This window comes from Sus scrofa, chromosome 4 (genome assembly GCF_054392235.1).
Source record: "Sus scrofa isolate SSC_HxYL_T2T_F1_AM1 chromosome 4, Sscrofa_HxYL_maternal_Yorkshire_Landrace_v2.0, whole genome shotgun sequence".
In the NCBI taxonomy this organism is placed as follows: domain Eukaryota; kingdom Metazoa; phylum Chordata; class Mammalia; order Artiodactyla; family Suidae; genus Sus; species Sus scrofa.
The window spans coordinates 132,579,003-132,602,320 of record NC_139386.1 but is presented as its reverse complement, the minus strand read 5'-3'; the positions used below and the strand labels follow the sequence as shown (position 1 = coordinate 132,602,320).

General features: G+C 42.1%; 2 protein-coding genes across 7 annotated transcripts in view; one reads left to right on the top strand and one right to left on the bottom strand.

The window, feature by feature from the left end:
• Positions 1-23,318, top strand: part of GBP2 (guanylate binding protein 2, interferon-inducible) — a 264,757-nt gene that overhangs the window by 133,847 nt on the left and 107,592 nt on the right. The window lies entirely within an intron of this gene.
• The window catches only part of LOC102161784 (guanylate-binding protein 6), a 39,358-nt gene continuing 27,930 nt past the window's right edge, over positions 11,891-23,318 (bottom strand). For all 4 annotated transcript variants that reach the window (XM_013997411.3, XM_005663708.4, XM_021090305.2 and 1 more), the window contains exons 13-17: positions 21,771-22,051; positions 20,880-21,092; positions 19,588-19,690; positions 19,050-19,258; positions 11,891-18,106 (exon numbers count right to left, since the gene is read on the bottom strand). In XM_013997411.3, the coding sequence (XP_013852865.3) occupies positions 17,798-18,106; positions 19,050-19,258; positions 19,588-19,690; positions 20,880-21,092; positions 21,771-22,051 (1,115 nt within the window). In that variant the 3' untranslated portion in view covers positions 11,891-17,797. The remainder of the gene's footprint in view (positions 18,107-19,049; positions 19,259-19,587; positions 19,691-20,879; positions 21,093-21,770; positions 22,052-23,318) is intronic.

Here is a 23,318-nt window from a genome sequence, read left to right as displayed (position 1 = left end):
CCTCCTTCTTGAGCTCCTATAACCCCCTCATTAGTGCAGGACTGTGATTAGACATCCTTGTCCTCTGTTCGGAGTCCACGCACCTCACTATCTCTTGACACGCTGCCCTGGCCTTCGCACAGGTCTCCCGCCAAGGAGCTGGACTCCTGACCGTGACTTTTGTTCTGAGCTCATTGCTCCAACTGCTGTGAAGACTTTCCACATGCTGAAGACCTGCCTTGACCCTGAGGCACTCTGCGCAGACTGTCCGCCAGTCCCTTGCCTAGAATACAGACTTCTACTGTCATAATCCATTGACTCGTTACTCGTTAAGCCGAACCAGCCTTTATTCTCTACTCATTCTGTGATTGTCTTTTTGGCCCAGTCCACGTTTAAATAACCAGGCGTCAACATGATAACCACAATTCTATACGAGTCATTCTTAGTAAATGGCTCTCCAACAATTACTAAATGAATAGCTGAGTTGCAGTACCTGAAAATATTCAGTGTCTCAGCAGTGTGTTTTAAAATGGGGTGGATTTTTTTTTTCAAAATTGAAGTATCTTCTCTGATTTTCAATTGTAAAGTAATTGACTGTAACATAAACATATGCTCATTTTAAAAAATAGAGAGACTCATAGAAGAATAATGGTTCACATCTAATGCTACCTAGAGTAGTATAATAGGTTCATAATATTTTTGTGCCTATCCTTCTGGCTCTTTTTTTGTGTGTATTTAAACATTTTTTTTTGGGGGGGGGGCTGTATCCATGGCATGTGGAAGTTGCTAGGCCAGGGATCAAACCCACGCCACAGCAACGACCCAAGCCAATGCAGTGACAGCTCCCAGATCCTTAACCTGCTGTGCCACAAGGGAACTCCCTAATATTTTTGAAAGCGTTCACTGCCCTGTGCCCCTACACTGTTCACATAGTATGAGAACTGGACAAAAATAGGTCAGTAATAGGATGTGGTGTCTGTAAAGTCACAGTTATTTTTGTTGTTGTAGTTTTCTGTCTTTTTAGGGCCGCACCTGCGGCATATGGAAGTTTCCAGGCTAAAGGTTAAGTCAAAGCTGTAGCTGCCAGCCTACCCCACAGCCACAGCAACTCTAGATCCCAGCTGCATCTTCAGCCTGTACCACAGTGCTCACAGCAACACTGGATCCTTAACCCACTGGGTGAGGCCAGGGATCAAACCCACATCCTTATGGATACTAGTTGGGTTCGTTCCTGCTGAGCCACAATGGGAACTCCCTAAAGCCATGGTTCTAATGATACATTTAAAGTGCTTTTATTTTACACAGAAGCAAAACTCTACTGTGAGGACTTTGTATATATACTCCAGTTTTTAAGAGATATTTTACATGTGTGCATTAAGGTGTTAAAATAAGCAAAATATTAATAACAACATACACATTATAATGCATTATTATAAGTTTTGTGTCCTAAAAGCTTTCCCAGAAGAAGCATATATTTAACAAGTTCAGGGAAATATGTTCTGATTTTCTAGAGCTCATTAAAAGTTACCAATTTCAAATGATCACAATGAGGTTGATATGTGATGAGCCTTTTCTGGACATCTTCTCAGTTAAGCTTCACCAGTCATCATGAACTGGCTGTTCATGTGCCTGTCGCGAACGTGGTGGAAGAGTCCTGGAAAACTCAAAGCTGAGGCGGGGCAGTTGGTTGGTTTGCATGAGTGGTACCCGCAGCTTCCTCCCGTCCGGGTTCTGTTTTCCTCCACTCCATCTGGCAGAGCCAGGCGGGAGGTAGATTAGATGCCCTTGTTCCTCATTAAGGTTTCCGGACCGTTTATCCTTCTTCCACGGACCCCCAGGTCCTGCCCCCCCCCCCATATAAAAATACAAAACAACAACATCCACGGAGCACGCAGGTGTCTTTAAAGCACAGGTCACCAGACTGTACCACGCACCACTCCCTCTTGTTCCAGGGGGCCTGGATGTCCCGACCCTTCCATTCCCTGTGGATTTCAGCCCGTGATTCTGGCCCTCTCGACCACTGATGCTGCCGATCTTTGTGCCTGTATCAGCCAGCAGACAACCTTCGGATACCCTGACCTCTGCGTTCCTAACGTCTTCTCTGTCTTCTCCCCGCACCCTGGAGACTTTGCTGCTGGGAACTAAACCTCCTCCGTAACTCGATGTCCAGGGTCCAGCTCAGTCCTTCTCGAGGCCTCCTCCCTGTTACCGCCTCAAACGGCCCGCGCGCCTTCCTCTTCCGACTTTGTTTCAGAGCATTTAACCAAGATCACCATCCCTTTCTTCCTGAAACAGTGCTTCTGTCTGGCTGCTTCCCTGTTTTCTTTTTCCGCCTAGCAATTGCTTTCAGTTTCCAATTCTGTATCCTCTGTATGTTTTATGCTATAAACATCGTATCTTCTCAGTGTCTAGTTTTTTCTCCCTTAATTCAGCCTCATGGAAAAGCAAATATATATAAATGATGTCCAGATTTATATTTTCCAGCTGTCTTCACTCTTGAACTTGAAGCTTTTAAATTAAGCTGCCTGTTTAGCATGTCTCCTCTATATCCAATACATTTCTCCAATTCAACATATCTACACTAACACTCTTGATTTCCTGCTGTGATCCAGAACCTGTTCCTCCTGTAGTCTTTTTATATCAGTAAGTAATAACTCCTTTAGTCCTTCTTAAGTCCCATTTTTCTCTCTAGGCTTCAATTCATTCCAGCGACAAGTCTTGTCAGCCCTAAATGTGAAATACAGCCAGTGTCCAAGTCTGCGTCTGTATAACCACACCTGGACTGCAGCGGTCATCGTGTCATGTCTTGCTCTCCAAGATTCTATTCCAGGACTAGTGATATTCACTGTTTTGAAAAAACTGAGATAAAATTCGTTTGTCACACAAGTTCCATGTGTGCATCATATTTCTACTTCTGTGTACAGCATAGCATGCTCCACCAAAAATTTAGATTCCACCTGTCACCATCTAGTTGATCCCCTTACCCGTGTCACTCTCCTCTGCTGGCTGACCCTTCCCCTCTGGTGACCACTACTTTGTTCTCAGACCCTACAATTTGTGTGTATGTGTGTTCATTTACTTTTTTTTTTTTTGCTTGTTTTTGTATTCCATGTATGAGTGAAGTCACATGGTATCTGTCTTTCTCCATCTGATGTATTTCACTTTGCACAATACCCTCAAGTGACATCCACATTGTCACACATAATAAATCAATAAGGCAAAGTTGCAGGTACAAAATTAACATACAAAAATATACTCCATTTCTCTATACTAATAAGAAGCCAGCAGAAAGAAAAAGAAAATGATCCCATTTATAATAGTGACAAAAAGAATAAAATACCTTGAATAAATTTAACCAAGGAATTGAAAGACCTGTACACTACAAACTGTAAAACACTGATGAAAGAAATTGAAAAATATGCAAGTGAATGGGAAGATGTCTCTGTATCTCATAGGTTTTGGTGTGTTATATTTTAATTTTCATTTGTCTTCAGGCATTCACCTTTGATTTCTTCATTGGCACAACAGTTGTTCAGTAGCATGTTGTTTAGTCTCCACATATTTCTGAGTTTTTTCCAGTTTTTTTTCTTGTAGTTGATTTCTAGTTCCAAACCATTATGATTGGAAAAGATGCCCAATATGATTATAGTTTTTAAAAATTTATCGAGGCTTGTTTTGTTTACCAGCACATGGTCTATGCTTGAGAATGTTCCATGTGCACGTGAGAAGAATGTATATTCTGCTGCATTTGGGTGGAATGTTCTATACAAATCTATAAATCTCTCTGTTCTAATGTATCATTCAAGACATTGTTTTCTTGTTGACTTTTGTGCAGATGATCTATCCATTGATGTAAGTGGGACATTAACTTTCCCTACTGGTATTGCATTGCTTTAATTTCTCCTTTTAAGTCCATTAATAATTGTTTACCTACTTTGCTGCTTCTATGTTAGGGGTATATACATTGATCAATTTTATGTCTTCTTAATGAATTATCTTCTTTATCATTATTTAATGTTCATCTTTTTCTCTTGTTACCTTTGTTGGCTTGAAGTTTATTTTGTCCCAGATGAGAGTAGGCTACACCCATTTTCTTTTGGCTGATGAAAGAAATTGAAAAATATACAAGTGAATGGGAAATTGTTTCTGTATCTCACTGAATTTCTTTCAATTTCTTTCTCTTTGCTCAAACCCTTCACTCTGAGCCTGTGTTCGCCTTAGAGCTGGGGCAAGTCTCTTGGAAGCAGCAGACAGTTAGGTGTTATTGTTTTAGTCCATCTAGTCATTCTGTGTCTTTCAATGTGACTTCAGTCCATTTCCACTTAGGATGATTATTGATAAATGAAGACCTGGTACTGCCATTTTATCTCGTGTTTGCTGGTTGTTCTATGTAGCCACTGTTTCTTCGGCCTTGTATTTCTGTCTGCCATATTGGTTTGCTGGTTTTCTATGGTGTTTTTCTCAGTCTCCTCTTTTTTAAAGTTTCGTGTCTCTGCTCTAGATTTATGTTTTGTGGTTACCACTGGGTTTCTATAAAGTTGTCTCATAGATAAAATAGTCCTTTTTCTGCTAATAGCGTCTTATCTTCATTTGCTTATATGGGTTCTTTCCTTTACCTCTTCCCCTTTAGGGGTTTTTTGGTCTTAAATTATCTCTTTTTTTCTGTAATTCTATACTTTTTTCCTTTCTTCGAAATTTTTTTAGCCCAAGAATCTCTATGCGTAACAAAAGCTGCTGGTGATTCTGATGTTCCTAAGCGAAATGTTTCTGCAAAACCACTCGGTTTTGACTAGAGTATTTTTATCTCATAAATATCTATGAGGAGTTCCCGCTGTGTCACAGTGGGTTAAGAACCTGACTGCAGCAGCTCGGTTGGTGCAGGTTCAAGAGGTGTGGGTTCAATCCCTAGCCCGGCACAGTGGGTTAAAGATCTGGCATTGCCACAGCTGTGTTGTAGGTGCAGCTGAGGCTTGGATTCAATCCCTGGCCTGGGAAACTTCCGTATGCCATGCATACAGCCATAAAAAAACAACAACAACAACAACAACAAAAAAAAAACAGCAAAGATCTGTGATGTGGGACTGAATTCATTCTTCGCTGGTGATTTTCAAAGCCCTCACTGCAGAGCTCTATAAATATGAACAACCTCTTTCGATGATAATTGTCTGTAGGCTCCTGGATGCAGAGCACCCCTGTTCTCTGGAGGTACAGACCCCCACTTCTGGAAGGGGATGGTGTTTGATCAAGGAGGTCCACAGAGAGAACCGAGCTTTCCCTTTTGAAAATCGGTTGGAAAATTAGTATGAAAGTACCTTTCCTCGGTTTGTTTAATTGTGGTAAAATACATTAACATAGTATTTACCATCGAACCACGTATAAGTAAATAGTTCAGTAGTATTAAGAACATTCAGGAGTTTCCGTCGTGGCGCAGTGGTTAACGAATCCGACTAGGAACCATGAGGTTGCGGGTTCGGTCCCTGCCCTTGCTCAGTGGGTTAACGATCCGGCCTTGCCGTGAGCTGTGGTGTAGGTTGCAGACACGGCTCGGATCTCACGTTGCTGTGGCTCTGGCGTAGGCCGGTGGCTACAGCTCCGATTGGACCCCTAGCCTGGGAACCTCTATATGCCGCGGGAGCGGCCCAAGAAATAGCAACAACAACAACAACAATAACAACAACAACAAAAGACAAAAGACAAAAAAAAAAAAAAAAAACATTCATTATCGTGTGCAGTCCTCACCGCCATCCATCTCCAGAAGGGTTTTCAGTTATAAAACTGAAACTCTCTCTTCAGTAAACATTCACTCCCAAGCCCCCTCTTCCCAACCCCTGGCAACACCATTCTGTTTTCTGTCTCTCTGACTTTGACACAAAGTTCCTCATATAAGGCCAACAATACAGTGTCTTTCTGTGACTGGCTTATTTACTGAGCATAGTGTCTTGCAGATTCCCTCGAGTTGGGCTCTGTGTCAGAATCTCCTTCGTTTCTAAGGCTCAATGATGTTCTCTCGAGTGTCCAGACCACATCTTGCCTTGCCGTGCATCCACCCATGAACATATCTTAGGTCTCCGTTTACCTGTTGTGTGTGATGCTGCTGTGGAAATGCATTCACACATATTTTGTTGAGACACGGCTTTCAGTTTGGGGGTCTGTATTCAGAATGAGACCTGCTAGATCCCATGGAGGTTCTGTTTTGGATTTTTGTGGTGTGTTTTTAGATTCCTATCAGTAGTACACAAGAGTTCCAGTTTCTCCTCACCCTCGACCTGGCTCGTACTGATTAGTTTCATGGATCTCTGCATTGTTTCTCCATTCTTTGCAATATCCCTCCTTATCTGTGGTTTTACTTTCCATGTTTTCAATTACCTACAGTCAGCTTCAGCACAGAGATACTAAATAGAGCATTTCAGACGTAAACCATTCCTAAGTTTTAAATCGTGCACCATGCTGAGTAAGGGGATGTAGTCGCGCCCCATCCTGCTCTGTCCTACCTGTGAATGAATCACGCCCTTGTCCAGTGTACCCGCTCGGTGCGTGTTACCTGCCTGTTAGTATAGGATCAAACAAAGTACACCTAAGGCTTGGTAATATCCAGGTTTCTGACACCCACTGGGGTCTTGGAACGTATTCCTGTGGAGAAGGGGAGAATCCTGTATGTCATTTATCTTTCCTCTGACTTTTGTTATTTACTTGCTGGCTTTGGATTTAGTTTGCTCTTCTTTTACAAGTTTTTTTTTTTTTAGGTTGTAGAGTTAATAATTTTGATATGAGGTCTTTTTTTGTTTGTTTGTTAATGTAAGCATTTACACTATAAATTTCCTATCTGACACTGCTTTCGCTGGCTCTCATAAGTTTTGGCATATCGTATTATTGTTATCACTCCTCTTATAAGTATTTTTTAAAATTTCTCCTGTGATTTCCTCCTTGATCTATTGATAGTTTAAAAATGTGTTGTTTACTTCCTGCAAATTAATTAACTTTCCAGTTTTACTTCTTTTTGGTGGGTAAGGGACACACCTGCAGCATATGGAAGGTCCCATGGAAGCGGTTTTGGAACTAGATAACAGAGTCTAGAACTTTGAAGTACATGCAGGAAAAAGCCAATATTGCAGTGAAGAGACCTAGAACGGTTATTCAGGTAAGAACTGTCAGGAATGAGGACCATACTCTTGGAAACTGGAAGGAAGATAATCTGTTTTAAAAAGTGGCAAAGAAGCTGCCTGAATTTGTTCATGTTCTCCTATCTGGTAGAAGGTAGATAAAGCAATACACAGTTGAGGAGGTCTCTGGAAAGAATGTGCGAGACAGGCTTCATTCCTCCTAGCAAAATATGAGAAGAGAAAGTAATGACAATGTAATCGTCCAGGAAAAAGGAATAGGAGCTGAAAGATTTGGAAACTTCTCAGGCTGACCGTGTGACAAAAACTAAGAAGGTGTGTTCAGAAGAGGCCAGTAAGAATGTCGTGGCAGGACGCCGTCAAGGAGATCAGTGTGGGTGTGAACCACAGATTTAATCAGCTGTCTCAGCCAAAGACAAGAATACAGCCGGGACCATACCTGCAGAAACGCTACCAGCGGAAACTACAGGATCCTGAGAAAATAGTATGAAATAAAGAACTGTTGGACTTCTTAGACAAACAGAATTGAACCAGAAAGCTATTCTGCTAATACATCCTATCCTTTAAGGCAAGGGAAGAAGAACCCAAATGCAATTCAGATCATCAGGGCTGCCACTTCCCCCATAAAGCCAGAGGTCATGGAATTGGGTGATGGGGGTCCAGGGTTGCCTCTGTGTTGATTTCAAAGACTGGAGGACATGCCCAGCAGAGGGTTGGTAGCAGCAGGGCCTCTGCCCCACAGGCCACAGGCACATAACCCCCGCCGCCGCGCAGAGCCTCAACCACAGAATCCCCACAGGCAGAACTGGGGAGGCAGGACTGATGCTCCCGGGGGTTCTGAGGCAGGACTCTTCCCCCAGAAACGCAGAGGGCAGAGCATTGAGAACAAGGGGATTATTCTTGAGCCTTAAGATACAGCATCTGTCTTGCTGGGTTTTAGAGTCGCTTGGGACATTCAGTCCCTCCTTCTTTCCTGTTTCTCCCTCTAGGACCAGGATGTTTATCCTTACGCTGCCTGTTCAAGTTCCACCATTGTCGTTTGGAAGCATATAAATTGTCTGTGAGAGCACAGGTCCACAGCTGGAGAATTTGTCTTGGGAGGATTCTTACCTTAATCACCCACATTTGATTTAGACGATACTTAGGGTGACATTTAGAGTTTAGATTTTAGAGTTAATGCTGGAGTGAGTTAAGCCTTTTGAGGTTTTCGAGATAGAAAGAATGAATGCTGCATGTGAAAATGGCATGAATTTGTGGGAAGTGGAAGGTGGAATGCGATGAACTTAATGTTTCTTTCCCTCCAAATTCACACGTTAAAGTTTAAATTCCCAATATGATGATATTTGGGGTTGGGATATTTGGGGAAGTAATTAGATCATAGGAGTGGAACCTTTGTAAATGGAACTTATGCCCTTATCAAAAGAGGATAAACATAAGATAGCTCCCTGCTCTCTGCCACATGAGGATGCAATGAGAATACAGTTATCTACAGACCACACATTGGACTCTCACCAGACATAGGTTCTGCCAGCAACTTGATCTAGGACTTTTCAGCCTCTAGAACTGAGAGAAAAAATTCTGTCAAGCCACCCAGTCTGTAATATTTTTATAGCATCTCTGTGTAAGACTCCTAGTATCTAAATCCTTGGTCTGTTTTAACAAGAATCCTAATAAGCCATTGGTATTGGAGACATAGAGCAATGTTTCTATAAGAAAAAGGGCTGAAAACCTCTTGAGTCATTTGAGACTAGTTTACTTTATTTGTCATCTTCACCCAGACTTGAGCTGAAAAGATCACGTTGAGTCTTAGTCGGGAACCCTCGTCCTGCCTCGCTCTGGAACTCTGGGTTCGAGCTAGAAAGCACAAATCCTGTTCTGTGGGCGTCTGCACATTGCACTGCTTCCCCCGATCCAGCAATCGGGGCTTTCCGTCAGTCCAGTGACGTAGTCCTTCCACCTGAGCACCTGTCTGTGGTTTGGGTCCATCAGGTCCAAGGACACGACAAGCTCAGCCAAAGACTTTCCTATTTAGTGAGGGTAATAGGAGAGATACTTATTACCCCTTGAAATGATAAGCAAATATTACACATTTCCAGTCATCCAACTTTCAACTCTGTATTCATTTCTTGAATCAGTGTGAACCCTGGGTTTGACCAGGCTTTAATATTATAATATTTGGTCCTTAGGATGCAATAATGTACAATTATATTCCCAGACGAGAGGGATTAGACTGAAGCAAAACTTGACTGTTTTATTTCTATTCTGAGTTTTAATGACTATCTAGATAAGATACATATAATTGCAGTTTTTATTGCTGCCTAAATAATATGTCAGCTCCCTATGGGGTGTAAGTTGCAGGAGGACAAAATCTTTACTTTTCTCTCTTTACATTATCCAGAACAATGGCAGAGAGGGCACGAGAATTTAGCAAAAACTGTCAATAATTGTGAATAGTTATTCTTTACTGTATATTAGACCACATGTGTGAACTAATTGTTAACTACTTTTGAAAGCTTTTTTCTTTTTTTAAGTAATCAGCACAAGTTGGTTTTATTATTTTTATTGAAAGGAAATTAAAAAATATTAATTCAAAGGTACATCTGTACTCATATTTACTGCAGCACTAGTCACAATAGCAAAGATATGAAAACGATAAATGCCCATCAACAGATGAATGGATAAAAAAGAAGTGGTCCATATACACAATGGAATATATTCAGCTATTCAACTATAAGGAAGGTGTATATCCTTCCATTTGCAGCAACGTGATTGGACCTTGAGCACATTATACCAACTTAGTAAGTCAGACAGAGAAAGACAGGGACTATATGATGTCGCTTGTATGTCAGATCCAAAAAAGTCAAGTCTTTTTCCTTCCTATCAGGAGGTCTCTAGTCTTAAGGTTGGGATATCTACTCTTTGGAGTTCTCAATGAAAACAGATACTCAGATATTTCTATAGAATAACTTGCTTTTTTGTTAAACTTTACCATTTATTGGCCACGTAGTCACTATTACACAGATTCTTTCTTAAAAGGCAAAGCCATTCTTCCCTCTGAATACTTGAAGCCACAGCTAGATAAGTCCTTTAAAATCTCCAGGGAGATATGTTAACATCCTTGCAGAGGCACAGACTGTGATACAGGAGGTCACAGAAGAGCAGACTATACACAAAAAAAAGTTTATTTTGTTCTACGAGCCTTTAAACCACCTTAGAGACCTTAGTCTAGTGTCTGAAATCCAAACCACTTAACCCCTCAGACCTTTGGTGTGTTCATGGACATCTGGCAATAGAAAACCGTCACGCATGGGTCAGCCTTTTCATTTTTGCCGGCAGGCTCTTATTTAGTACACTCTGTGCCTAAACATGCTTCATGAAGATGCACAGGAAAATATGCAGTGGTTTCTGTCCTTAGATGAACTTTACTTTTACTGGAGAACAAACACTAGACCAAGTCATCTGCACCTGGGCTGGGACTGCATCTATTACCAGCATCCCATGCGCCTCTACTTTAGCAGGGACACTGTGGCATCTTTTTAGAATCTGGGTAGCGCTGCTAACCTGGATCCTGATTGAAAGAGTCCTGAAAACACTTGGGCATATTCCCAATCCCCAGCACACAGGTACCAACTTAATGTCTGAGGTCCCCTAGAAGGGGGACGGGGAAGGTCGTTGTCATTTGACCTTGTCCTGGCATTTCAGGATGCTTTGTCTTGGGATCCTGCCCTCCCCTCAGGAGATGTATTCATGGTCTGAAACTCGCTTAGACCAAGTCTAGGGCTTGTGACTTTGTTATTGAGGCCACCTCTCAGCCTCCTGATAAACGTCCTAGATGCCACTTGATTGTTTCCTCCCCATCCCTTTGGAATCGACAGACACCTTGTTCAATTTGCCGTCTTCAGAATTTTCTCCGGTCAGGTCTGGCGGGCTGCCACGCCAACCATGTTATGGACTGAAAGGCTGTGTTCTCCAAAATTTGTCTGAGGAAACTCTCACTCCCAGTGTCCCGATGTACTTGGGAGTGGGGCTTTGGGGAGGAAATTAGGTAATGAGTGTGGGGCCTTCATGACTCTGATTAGTGCCCTTATAACAAAGAATCAAGAGACTCTTCCTCTCCGCCCGCCCCCCCCCATGTATGAAGACACGTCAGGAAAGGTGCCCTCTGTAAAACTGCAAAAGCACCCTTACCAAGAACCCAGCAATGTTGGCACACAGCTTTTGGACTCATAGCCTCCAGAACTGGGAGAAACAAATGTTTGTGAAGCCACCCGGTCTATGGTAATTGGATGCAGCAGCCTGAGCTTAGACAGGCCGTGATTCGCATCACTGTCATGTGCAGACTTGGCTTCTGAGGTTTAAAGGCCAACATCTGGCCTCAATGTGTCAGGGTTTCTCATCTCCAATACTGTCAGGGCCTCTGACTCTGCAGTGGTACATTGCCACTCTGTGCTTGCCTGCAGCATAGAGGCCACCACTGAATTTCTAAGGACTATTGGATTCCTCTCATGAGTGTATTTTCTTGACGTTCAGAAATTTGCTTCTAACACCTGAAAAGTATAATTCAAAGATAGTATACAATGGCTACTCCAGCTGAGATTCAAAGTGTAACAGGAAAGTTTGTACCTTATTTTAGAAGCAAATATAATGGCTTAAAAACCAAAGCCAAAATAAAAATAAGATTGTGATGCAGATTTTATGTTTTCTAGTATTCTGATCCAACTTATTGAACAGGCTAATGTCATTTCTAGAGGCAAGGAGCAGTTTCATCATTGAATAGTCACTTTCACATTCCATTTATTTTTCATAATTTATTATACTTTATGTTTTCTTTATTGGGAAATGGTAATACAAGTGGTTCTTTACAAAATTGAAAAGATAGTGGATGTAATGAAAAGCATGTCTTCTTTCCATCTCTGAGGACAAGCTGTCCTTTCCAGAAGGAACCAATGATATCAGTTCCTAATCAATCTTCCAGAGTTATTCTAGCTGTATATACATAAGAGTGCATATAATAATTGCAGTTTTATGGTAAACACATTACACAAATTGTTTCGTACTTCATTTTTCTTTACACTCCACAATGTATCTTCAAGATTATCCTACATGTACACAAATAGATCTCCACCACCAATTTACTGGCTGGCTACATAGTATTCAAGTATATGAACATAAAAATATAGATTACTAATTTATATAAATAGATTTTTAAGTAAGTTTTCAATCTTTTGCTATTAAAAGTGATATCCTCAACGAGCCTTTTTTATATTCAAAAGTTTGTTGATTCAAAGTGAATCAACACCTGAAATAGGACAGATCATATGTCTATTATATATTCATTTTCTCAATAAATAATGGCAAATTCTTGTAATATATATTGAGAGACAGGATAAAGATGGTGGAAGAGTAAGATGTGGCGCTCACCTTCTCTCACAACAGATTAAAAAAATGTCTACATGTACAGTGAGTCATGCAGAATATCTACTGAACACTGGCAGAAGACCTTAAACCTCAAAAAAGGCCCAGAAACCCTCCACATAACTGGATAGAACAATAGGGGGAAAAAAAAGAGAGGGCGAGAGAGAGAGAAGAGAAAATACAAGAAATCAGGACAGGAGCAGCACTCCTGAGAGGGAGCTGTGAAAGAGGAAAGGAATACTCAGCCTGGGGTGTCACCAAACTGATGGGGAGGTCGGCTGAGATGGAGGGGAACCTCAAAACCTTGGGGAAAAAGTGCAACAGCCAGACTGAGGAGGGAAAAGACGAGAGAGAGCCGCACAGACCATTGGTACCTCTGGCCCAGAAACCACAGCCTGAGACATGTGGGAGGGGGCTGGGCTCTGAGACTCAGACTTCAGAGGTCAGTTCCAGAGAGAGGACTAAGGCTGGCTGTGTGGGGACAGCCTGAGGGGCGAGGAAGGCAGTGCATGACAGGAGGGGGAACAGAGCATCACAGCCTAGGAAGCGAGTATGGGAAGAGGCCGAGGTCCACAGGAGAAGAAAGGTGCCTTTTTGGGGAAGGACAAGAGGAGGAGGAGTAGGACCTCCAAAGGAATATATTTCTCTGTGCACGTGTAGGCTCTCAGATGCAGGGCATCTCTTGTGTGGGCTATGGGTGGCAGGGGTAAACTGCCACAGCCTTCTCAGACTCCAGAGGTGGGCATAGTCTGTCACTACTAGGGGTCTGTGAACAGGCACCACCTATGGCCCCAGTCACCTCAGGGGTTGCCACAGAGGAGGGCACTACAACAAAGCATAAACTGTTGTTGCTCTCACACCTCTGGGAATGCACAAGCCCTCCTGTTGCCACAGCCAAAGGCTCCGGGCCCTGCAACAAGGAGTAGCCTGTGCCACCTCCTCAGGGGTCCTCACCACTGTCAAAGGCCCAGCAACCAAGCATGGGCTACAGGTCCTGCCAATTGCCTCCATCTCCCTGGAAGCACATGCATGCCATGCACTAGCACACCCCCTATCAGGGGTATAACAGCCTGCACATGCTAAAGAAAGAGATATCAAAGCATCTAAACCAAAAGCAGCCCTCACACCAAAACAAAAAGAAAAAGAAAAATTAAGCCGTCACAAATTAGCCAAGGACACTCTCACATATAAATAGCCCAGTAAGACTACAGTAGTTGTATTCCCTAAACTAACAGAATAAGAAAAACATAAGCCAAATGAAGAAGCCCAGGAACCATTCTCAGTTAAAAAGAACAGGAGAATTTCCCTCAAGAGGCAAACAATGAAACAGACCTCTGCAGTCTAACAGACACTGAGTTCAAAAAGGAGATAGTGAGAACTCTGAAGGATTTAAGAGCAATTATAGAACAGTAATGCAGATTACTTTAGCAAGTAAATTGAAAATATATGGAGGAGCCAAGAAAATTTTAAAAATTCATTTGCTGAAACACAAGCTGAGTTAGAGGCATTGAAGAGCAGAATGAATAATGCAGAGGAACAGATAAGTGACTTGTAAGATAGAATAATGGAAATCCCCAATCAGGGCAGCAGACAGAAAACCAAATGAAAAATCATGAAAGCCATATGAGATCTATGGGATAATATAAAGTGGACCAATCTTTGCATAATAGAGGTTCCAGAAGGTGAAGAAAAAGAAAAGAGGCTTGAAAATATATTTGAAGAAATTATGCCTGAAAATTTTCCAAATATAAAGGAAGCAGATATCAAGATACAGGAAGCACAGAGGGCTCCAAATGAGTTAAATCCAAACAGACCCACCCCAAGACATATTATTTAAAAAATAGCAAAAGTTACAAATAAGGAGAAGATTCTAAAGGCAGCAAGATAAAAACAAAGAAGTAATTATAAGAGAAACCTCCGTAAGTCTATCAGCTGATTTCTCTATAGAAACACTATAGGCCAGAAGAGAGTGGCAAGATGTATTCAGAGTTCTAAAAGAGAAAAATTTGTAGCCTAGAATATTCTACTCAGCAAGATTATCATTTCGAATAGGAAAAAATAAAGAATTTCTCCAAAGAGCAAAAACTGAAAGAATATAGCAATACTAAACACTTTCTAAAAGAAATACTGAAAGGTCTCCTCTAAATAGGAAAGAGGTAAGAAGATACAGGGTGGAGGAAATCACAATTGGAAAGTGATCACTTAAATAAGCCAGTATACAAACCTAAAAGGAAAAAAAGAAAACCTACTTGTAAAAGTGAAAATAAACACAAGGAAGAGCAAAGAGTTAAAGGATATCAAGATCATAAAATGCATGGAAGGAAGCTAAGAGAATCCATACTCTCTTCTTTTTTTTTAGAATATGTTTGAGCCTATATGATTATTGGGCTAAAGCAAGCAGATATAGGAAGAGGTTAACATACTTGAAAAACAGGGCAACCACAAATCAAAACCAAACAATACATTCACAGAAACAAAAAAGGAGAGGACACAAGGATAAAATCAAAGGAAATGATCCAACCAAGAAAGGAAAGGAACAAAAGAGAAACATAGAATCAACTAGAAAACAAGGTTTAAAATGGCAATAAAAACATACTTATCAATAATTACCTTAAATGTGAATGGACTGAAAGCTCCAATCAAAAGACATAGAGTGGAATACTGGATTAAAAAAAACAAGAGCCTATGATATGCTGCCTACAAGAGATTCACCTTAGAGCAAAGCACATATATAAATTGAATGTGAGGGGACGGAGAAAGATATTTCATGTGAATGGAAATGACAGGAAAGTGGGAGTCACAATGCTCATGTTAGACAAAACAAACTCGAAAACAAAAGAGGACACTATTTAATGATACAAGGATCAATTCAAGAAGGACGAAGAAGGACTCTATTTAATCATAAAAGAATCACTTCAAGAAGACGATATTACACTTGTCAGTATAATGCCCCTAATACTGAGCATGCAAATACCTATGACAAAAACTAACAGACATAAAAGGAAAAATTGATGGGAATGAAGCAATAGTAGGATATTTTAACACATCACTCACATCAATGGACAGATCCTCTAGAATGAAAATCAATAAGGCAACAGAGATCCTAAGTGACGCAAAAGAACAATTAGACTTAATTGATACTTTTAGGACATTACATCAAAAAAAAAAATCAGAATATACATTCTTTTCAAGTGCACATGGAACATTCTCAAGGATTGACCACATACTGAGGCACAAAACTAACTTCAACAAATTTAAGTAGAGAAATTATTTCAGACATCTGTGACAACAATGGCATGAACCTGGAAATCAACCATAGGAAAAGAAAAGAGAAAAAACTGACTACATGGAGACTAAACAACACACTACTAAAAAACCAATGGGTCAATGAGGAAATCAAAAGGGAAATTAAAAAATACCTTGAGACAGGGAGTTCCATGGTGGCTCAGCAGAAAATGAACCCGACTGGTATCCATGACACGGGTTCAATCCCTGGCTCACTTAATGGGGTAAGGATTAAGCATTGCTGTGGGCTATGGTATAGATCACAGATGTGGCTTGGATCCCATGTTCCCATGGCTGTGGCATAGGCTGGTAAGTGCACCTCTGATTCAACCCCTAGCCTGGGAACTTCCATAGGCTGCAGGTGAAGGTATGGCCCTTAAAAACATACCTTGAGATAAATAGTAATGAAAACACAACCATTCAAAATCTATAGGATTCTGCAAAAGCAGTTCTAGAGAGAAGTTTATAGCAATACAGGCTTCCTCAACAAAGAAGAAAAATCCCAAGTTCACGAGGGTGGTTCAACATATGAAAATAATCAATGTCATACACCACATTAACGAAAGAAAAGTCAAAAACCCCATGACCATCTCAATTGATGCAGAAAAAGCATTTGACAAAATCCAACAGCCATTCGTGATGAAAAGTCTTACCAAAGTGGGTATAGAGGGAATAAATATATCTTAACATAATAAAAGCCATTTATAACAAACCCACAGCCAATATAATACTCAGTGAAGAAAACCTGAAAACCTTCCCACTAAAAGCTGGAACAAGACAAGGATGCCCACTCTCACCATGTTTATTCAACAAAGTGTTAGAAATCCCAATGACAGCAATCAGACAAACAAAAGAAATAAAATATGCAAACTGGAAGAGAAGAGGTAAAACTGTACTATATGCAGGTGACATGATACCATACCATACCAACCCTAAGGATGCCACAAAAAAAAGAAACTACTCAGACTGATCAATGAATTCAACAAAGTAGTAGGACACAAGATTGACATTCAGAAGTAGGTTGCATTTCTGTATACTAATGATGACATATTAGAAAAGCAATATAAAAATACAATGCCTTATAAGATCACACCCCCCAAAATTAAATACCTAGGAATAAACCTGAAAGACTTAGATGCTGAGAACTATAAAACATTAATCAAGAGAATTAAAGAGGACTCAATGAAATGGAAAGATGCTCCTGGATTGGAGGAATTAATATTGTTAAAATGGCCATATGAGCCAAAGTAATCTACAGATTTAATGCGATAACAAATGCTGGAAAGGGTGTGGGGAAAAGGGAACCCTCCTAAACCACTGGTGGGAATGTAAATGGGTAAAACCACTATGGAAAACAGTATAGAGGTCCTTCAGAAAACTAAATATAGATCTATCATATGATCCAGCAATCCTACTCCTGGGAAAAAAACCTGCATAAAACTTTCATTCAAAAAGATACATGCACCCCTATGTTCATTGCAGCACTATTCACAATAGCCAAGACATGAAAACACCCTTAATATACATGAACAGATCAATGGATTAATAAGATGTGGTACATGTACACAACAGAATACTACTTGGCCATAAAAGGAACAAAATAATGTCATTTGCAACAACATGGATGCAACTAGAAATTCTCCCATTAAGTGCAGTATGTTAGAGAAAGACAAACTCCATATGATACCACTTATATGTGGAATATAAAACATGGGATAAATGAACCTATCTACAAAATAGATTGACGGACAAAGAGAACAGACTTGTGGTTGCCAAGGGGATGCGGGAGGGAGTGGGATGGACAGGGAGTTGGGGTTAGTAGCTGCAAACTATTACATTTAGAATGGATTAGCAATGAGGTCCTGCTGTACAGCACAGGGAACTGTATACAATCTCTTGTGATAGAACATGATGGGAGATAATATGAAGAAAAGAATGTGTATCTATAGGTATAACTGGGTCACTTTGCTGTAAAGCAGAAATTGACAGAACATTGTAAATCAACTATAATAATAAAAACATATATAAAAAATAAGATTACAAACCCAAAAAAATAAAAAATGAAAAAATGCACCCCAAAAAAACCCTCGTAACCAAAAAACATACATAGTATTTCTCACAAACAGAGTAGAAGTGTTACGTGGAAAAATAGCTGAAATGATCCTAATGACAAAATTTACAAAGGCTTTTACAACCCAGTGAGTATCATCACTGTCAGTACCAGCAATTATATTTCTCAAGTGATCTATCTCCGCATTCATCTTCTCAGATCTCCTTTCAAATACTTTACCGAGGAGAACTTCTTGCGTCTAAAAAAATACGAGGAAGAAAAACAAAACAAAACGAAAATAAAAACAAAAACAAAATAAAAATTAAAAAATATGAGGAAGTAAATCATTTGATACCCCCAGGATTTCAAGGATTGCATCTTATATTTATGAGCATTTTCAAGGTCTCTTTGTTTTACACCTAAAATTGCTCACTTTTACACAATCATGAAAGAAGAAATTTGTGACACAGAAAATTCCAGGTTTGAACCTACAATTATGAGAAAGCCTTACAATAAAAGCCACTGTCAGGTTTTACCGGGAGGCTAAGCTGACATGAGGACAAGGGGATTTTGTCCCAGGCAAAAACTGCCAGGTGGTAGGTGGCCGCGGTCTGGTTGCACTACTTCTCCGTCCCACTCAGGGTGGCGGGTCACCCAAGGCAGAGACTGCTATAAACGCTACGTGCACAGTGAGAGAATTCTTTCTATGCCTCACGGGAGCTTGGGTACCCATCACACCTGCAGACGATGCAGCAAGGGGAGAAGCTGTCACCTCCCTGCTACTAAGGCCTGGATGTTTCTGATCCTTTTATGTCAGCGCAGATCAGCCTCAGGGCTTGGGTGGCAGCAGGGTTCCTGGTCATTGGCTGTGGTCTTGGTAAAGCAGATCAGTGCCGCTCATGTTAGATAGGTGTGGTTAGGATATCCGGATAATCAACCTCATGGTATCATTTTAAAATTCCCAAAACAGCCATCCAAACCCTGTTTCTATTCAACATCTTCATGCTGAATTCTTTGGAGTCTACTAGAGAGTCGAGTTCAAAGGCTTTGGGAGGAATCAGAGGCTTCGGGGCTCTAAGTAGTCACAAGCAGTACCCGGCAGTGCTGCCCCCCACCCCGAGGGCTTGCTGTCACCTTCACCACCCCTTCCTGAGGTGCCAGGAGAACACCCAGCAGGCGCTATGAGGCACAGCCTGACTTACCTTCAGCTTACGCTCCAACATCATATTCTGCTCTCTCAGTCGATATTCTAGCTCTCTCTCCAGCTTCTTTCTCAGCTGGTCTATGTTTTCCTGGAAACTTCCCTTCTGAGCTGCCAGCTGCTGCTCCTGCTCTTGCAGCTTCTGGTTCAGCAGCTCCTGTTTCAGCCGCTCCTGCGCCTTCTCCGCTGCCTCCTTCCTGGCCCGCTCCTCTGCCCCAGGAAGGTTTAGAGAGGGACGAAAATAACGTGAGGACTGATCTCAACCCTCCTGAGCTCAGAAACCAAACTGGAAGGGGAGGCTGGGAAACCCCAAATTGTCCCCGTGTCCACCCCACCCAGAGACATTTCAGAGTTGATGGGAAGGCTCTGCCTGGCTGCTGTCCAACCACGTCCACGCCCGACTCCCCTGGCAGGTGTCAGACATGGCAGAGTTGTTCCACAGAAGGAGAGGAAGCTGCTTGTATCAGGAAGGTTTTGCTCTCCCAGCAGCCAGAGGGCCCTGCAGGAACGACCCATCCCACTGTGAGCAGAGCCCGTACCTGCTATGGCCTTCTGCCCGTCAGTGAGGGCTTTATCTGTCTGCAGGATGGATTTCTCTGTTGCCACCTGTGCCTGCAGGAAGCGCTGGAGGACCTTGTCGGCCTGAGGAACGAAGACACAAGTAGGGAACTCAATGTCCACTGGGGAGAGGAGTGCTGCCAAGACAAGGATGTCCAGAGACGTGCTGCTCCTTGTTTAAAATCCTGTAGCTGTTCCCTACAAACAGTCTAGGCTCCTAGAGGCACCTGTCTGTCTCTGGTCTCTGACCCAAGGCTGCCGCCCTCTACCCACCTTAGGGACCAGCTAGTCAGAGATACATCCAGTTCTATAAACTCCCAATCTCTGGGGCTTTTCTATACCTGACTTCCAAGGGGGAAATTGTGCCTCGAAACTGTGCTGCTGTTCACCTCTGCCCTTTGCTGGCTGTAACTTTATTATTTTATCTTGCTGAAGCTTCTCAGTTCAGATCTTTAAAATGGGGACAATAATATAGATGTTTTATTTTCTTCTTCTTTTTGGGGCCACACCCACAGCATATGGAATTTCCCAGATGTGGGGTCGAATCAGAGCTGCAGCAGCTGGCCTGTTCCACAGCCATAGTAGCACAGACTCCAATCCACATATGCAACCTAAAGCTGCAGCTGGCCGCCATCAGGGATCCTTAACCCACTGATCGAGGCCTGGAAATAAACCTGCATCCTCATGGACACTAGTTGGGTTCTTAACCCAATGGGTCACAACAGGAACTCCTTATAGATGGTTCTTAATGTTATTTGAATGATTAAATAAAAGAGACTAGAGAAAAAGTTTAGCTTTATGGTTATAGGCATTAATAGTTCAATATATGTTAGTTGTGTTGTTTTTATCATAATTACTTTTTTATTATCACACTTGTTAATATCACCTATGTAGCCCATTTTTCACAGGCTCACAAGTGCCATATCTTTGTATAAAATTGTCTGCCTTTGACTTCCTCTCTTATTTTGATCAACCTTGAGGACAAAGACTCTGATATGTGAGTCATCAGTTCTTGGCACAGCAGTTATCATGTTGTTGGATAAAGAAATGAATAATTTAAATCTAAAATCTCTGGTGGATTTTAGAAATCCACGGTCATTTTAGGGGAATGGACATCCCTACTCTTCTCGGGAATAAGCTGCATCATGTGGACCTTATGAGCTAAAGCCGTCACGATGTCCCACATTACCCACACTTGCTGCTGTGCTCTTTCATTTTCGGGAGACACCTTTGACCCTGTTCTGAGGCTCCCCTGGCTCCCCTTGTTCCTCACCTGCACTCCTTTCCTGAGCACATGGCAATAGTCCCATTCCAATCTTTGCTTTGCTCTCCGGTAGAGTTCATGGCCTCCAGGAACAGAGAACATTCCTGCTGAAATACATTCCACCAGGGTCTCTGAAAGCTGATCAAGTTTTTCCTGGCAGTATTTGGCAGATGCCTCTTCATTCTGCAGCACGAAACCCTCCTTCTTATTCTTTATGATTTCCTGCAAGGGAAATGCAGAGCGATGTCACCAGAAACAAGGAACAGAGGACACAACATTCAAGGAATCTGGTGGTGAGATTGGTCTGCGGTCCTCATGAGAAACGTGTGCTACTGGAGGCCGTGGAATAAAGCAGCAGTCACAAGACTTGATGTGCTCCCAACGCTGAAAACCCGGGAAGACGAAGGGCAAGTTTCTTAGCCTCGCTTCAGGCTTTTCATCTGAAAGCTTGGCGTTACATCACATAGTCCCTGTGGTTCCTGCAGCTGCAACATTCAGTGATTCCATCTTCAAGGATACTTGGGGAAACCTAGGTTGAACATGGCCCGGAATGAGGGTTTGCTGAGAGCAGGTTGGTCCGGGCCTCTCGGGAGTGTGTGCACAGAAAAAGAAACCAGCTCACGAATGACTTTGGGTGCTGTGAACAGGCTTGGAATCCATCGCAGTATTTACTTCAGGAAGATACCTGTACCGCTTTTGCATCAGAGATCAGAGAGACTCCCGGGGAAATTGCCTGTGGTTTGGCAGGAAAGAAAAGGAAATGCCTTTGGGAAGCTAACCCCTATGAGGACACAGACTGCTTCGTTCCCAAGTGTGCGATGAGCACAGGTTCCATAAAGACACTTCTAGGCTCCATTCTTTAAGAGGAGGGAACAAATGTCAACTAGTAAGACAGCTTACCACCAGCATCTTCTGGAACTCCTGTGTGTCATCCTTGAAGGAGTGTTCCATGAAGACCGCAATGGCCTCGCACTCGCAGTCTGCGTGCACCTCCAGCAGCTCCAGGTACGTGTCTGCGGGGAGGTCCAGTCGCTGGGCCATCTGCTCGCTATAGTGGTCGGCTGCCTTCTGCATGGCTGCTGAGTTCTCCAGCTGGGCCAGGGTTGCCACTGCGTTCTCCAGACAAGGAACGTCTCCGGTATTGATGGCATCCACGTATGCCACCACCAGAATCCCCAGCCCTGAAGAAGCCATGAAATTTAAGGGATAAATAGTCAGTGAGATCCAGGATTCTGAAACTACATTTCTAAAGCCACACGCACACGTACACACAAACACCCCTTCCTCCTTCAACAGTTCTCACCTTCATTTTCCTACCGACTTTTCACTTGTATGGTTTTCCAGGCCACAGGGCTAAGAACATTGAAAATCTACACATTTATCTAGCATACTGTGCGTATCTAGAAAATACAGTTTCCCATTTTAAAAACTGAAGGCCAAATGGATTACATAGGGATTCACATGAAGCAGGTTATATAGATTAGATTTATTCCTAAGGCTGAGTCATTAACTGGATTTTTAAAGAAACACTTTACAGTTTTATTGCCCTTATAACATGTGAGGCATTATTGTCAATGATGTCACGTGTTAAGTGAATTAATTCTCAAAGCAGCTTTCTGAGGTAGGTTTGTACTTCACCCCATTCTAGAGATGAGGAAACTGAGTCGAAACTTTCCTCAAGTCCCCAGACAGGTCGGCTCCAAAGTCTGTGCTCTCTGCCACCTGTTGTGCTTCTGTCTGCAACTACCCACAATGCCCCCTCACTCATGGACCACTTACAATTAAGCTTAATAGAGAACATTCCAGAACTTTTTCTATTAATGTAAAAAAAGAGTATGTGACTCAGTACTAGATCATATATAAATATATTCTCCATGTATAACATATTTATTTCCCACTAGGGCTCCAAATAATAAGCATTTCCTCCCCCCAAATCTTATGAACAAAGAAACAAGCTTGGAGGGGCTGAGTAATTTGGCCCAAATCTCACAACGTTGGTGGAAGGCAAACTTTTGGCCAGGTATGCCACCTCCATCAAAGGGATTCTTTTCTCTGCGCTACGCTGCGTCACTAGCTTTCTGTTTTGATTTGGTAAAATGCATACTATGTGCTGCTGTCCAATGTGTCTTTGGGTGGAAGGCAGTTAAGTGGGATCATGGGTGTTCTCAATGCCCACCCAGGTCCACTCTCCCAGCGGGCACACTTGTCCCCCCAGGTGACCACACTGTCCAATTCTCTAGAAGGTCTGGGTCACATCACTCACCTTAGGACCTGCACTCAGGAAGACTGAGTCCAGACAGGGAAGAAGCACCAGTGTTGACAATTCAAACATCCTTCGTAGAAAAAAAAATCACCACCCACACTGAGACAGGAGTTGCCTTTTGGAGCTCTGTGGCAGTATTCATAATTTTTAGCCATACAATTTGCCTTGAATTAGTAGGGACATGT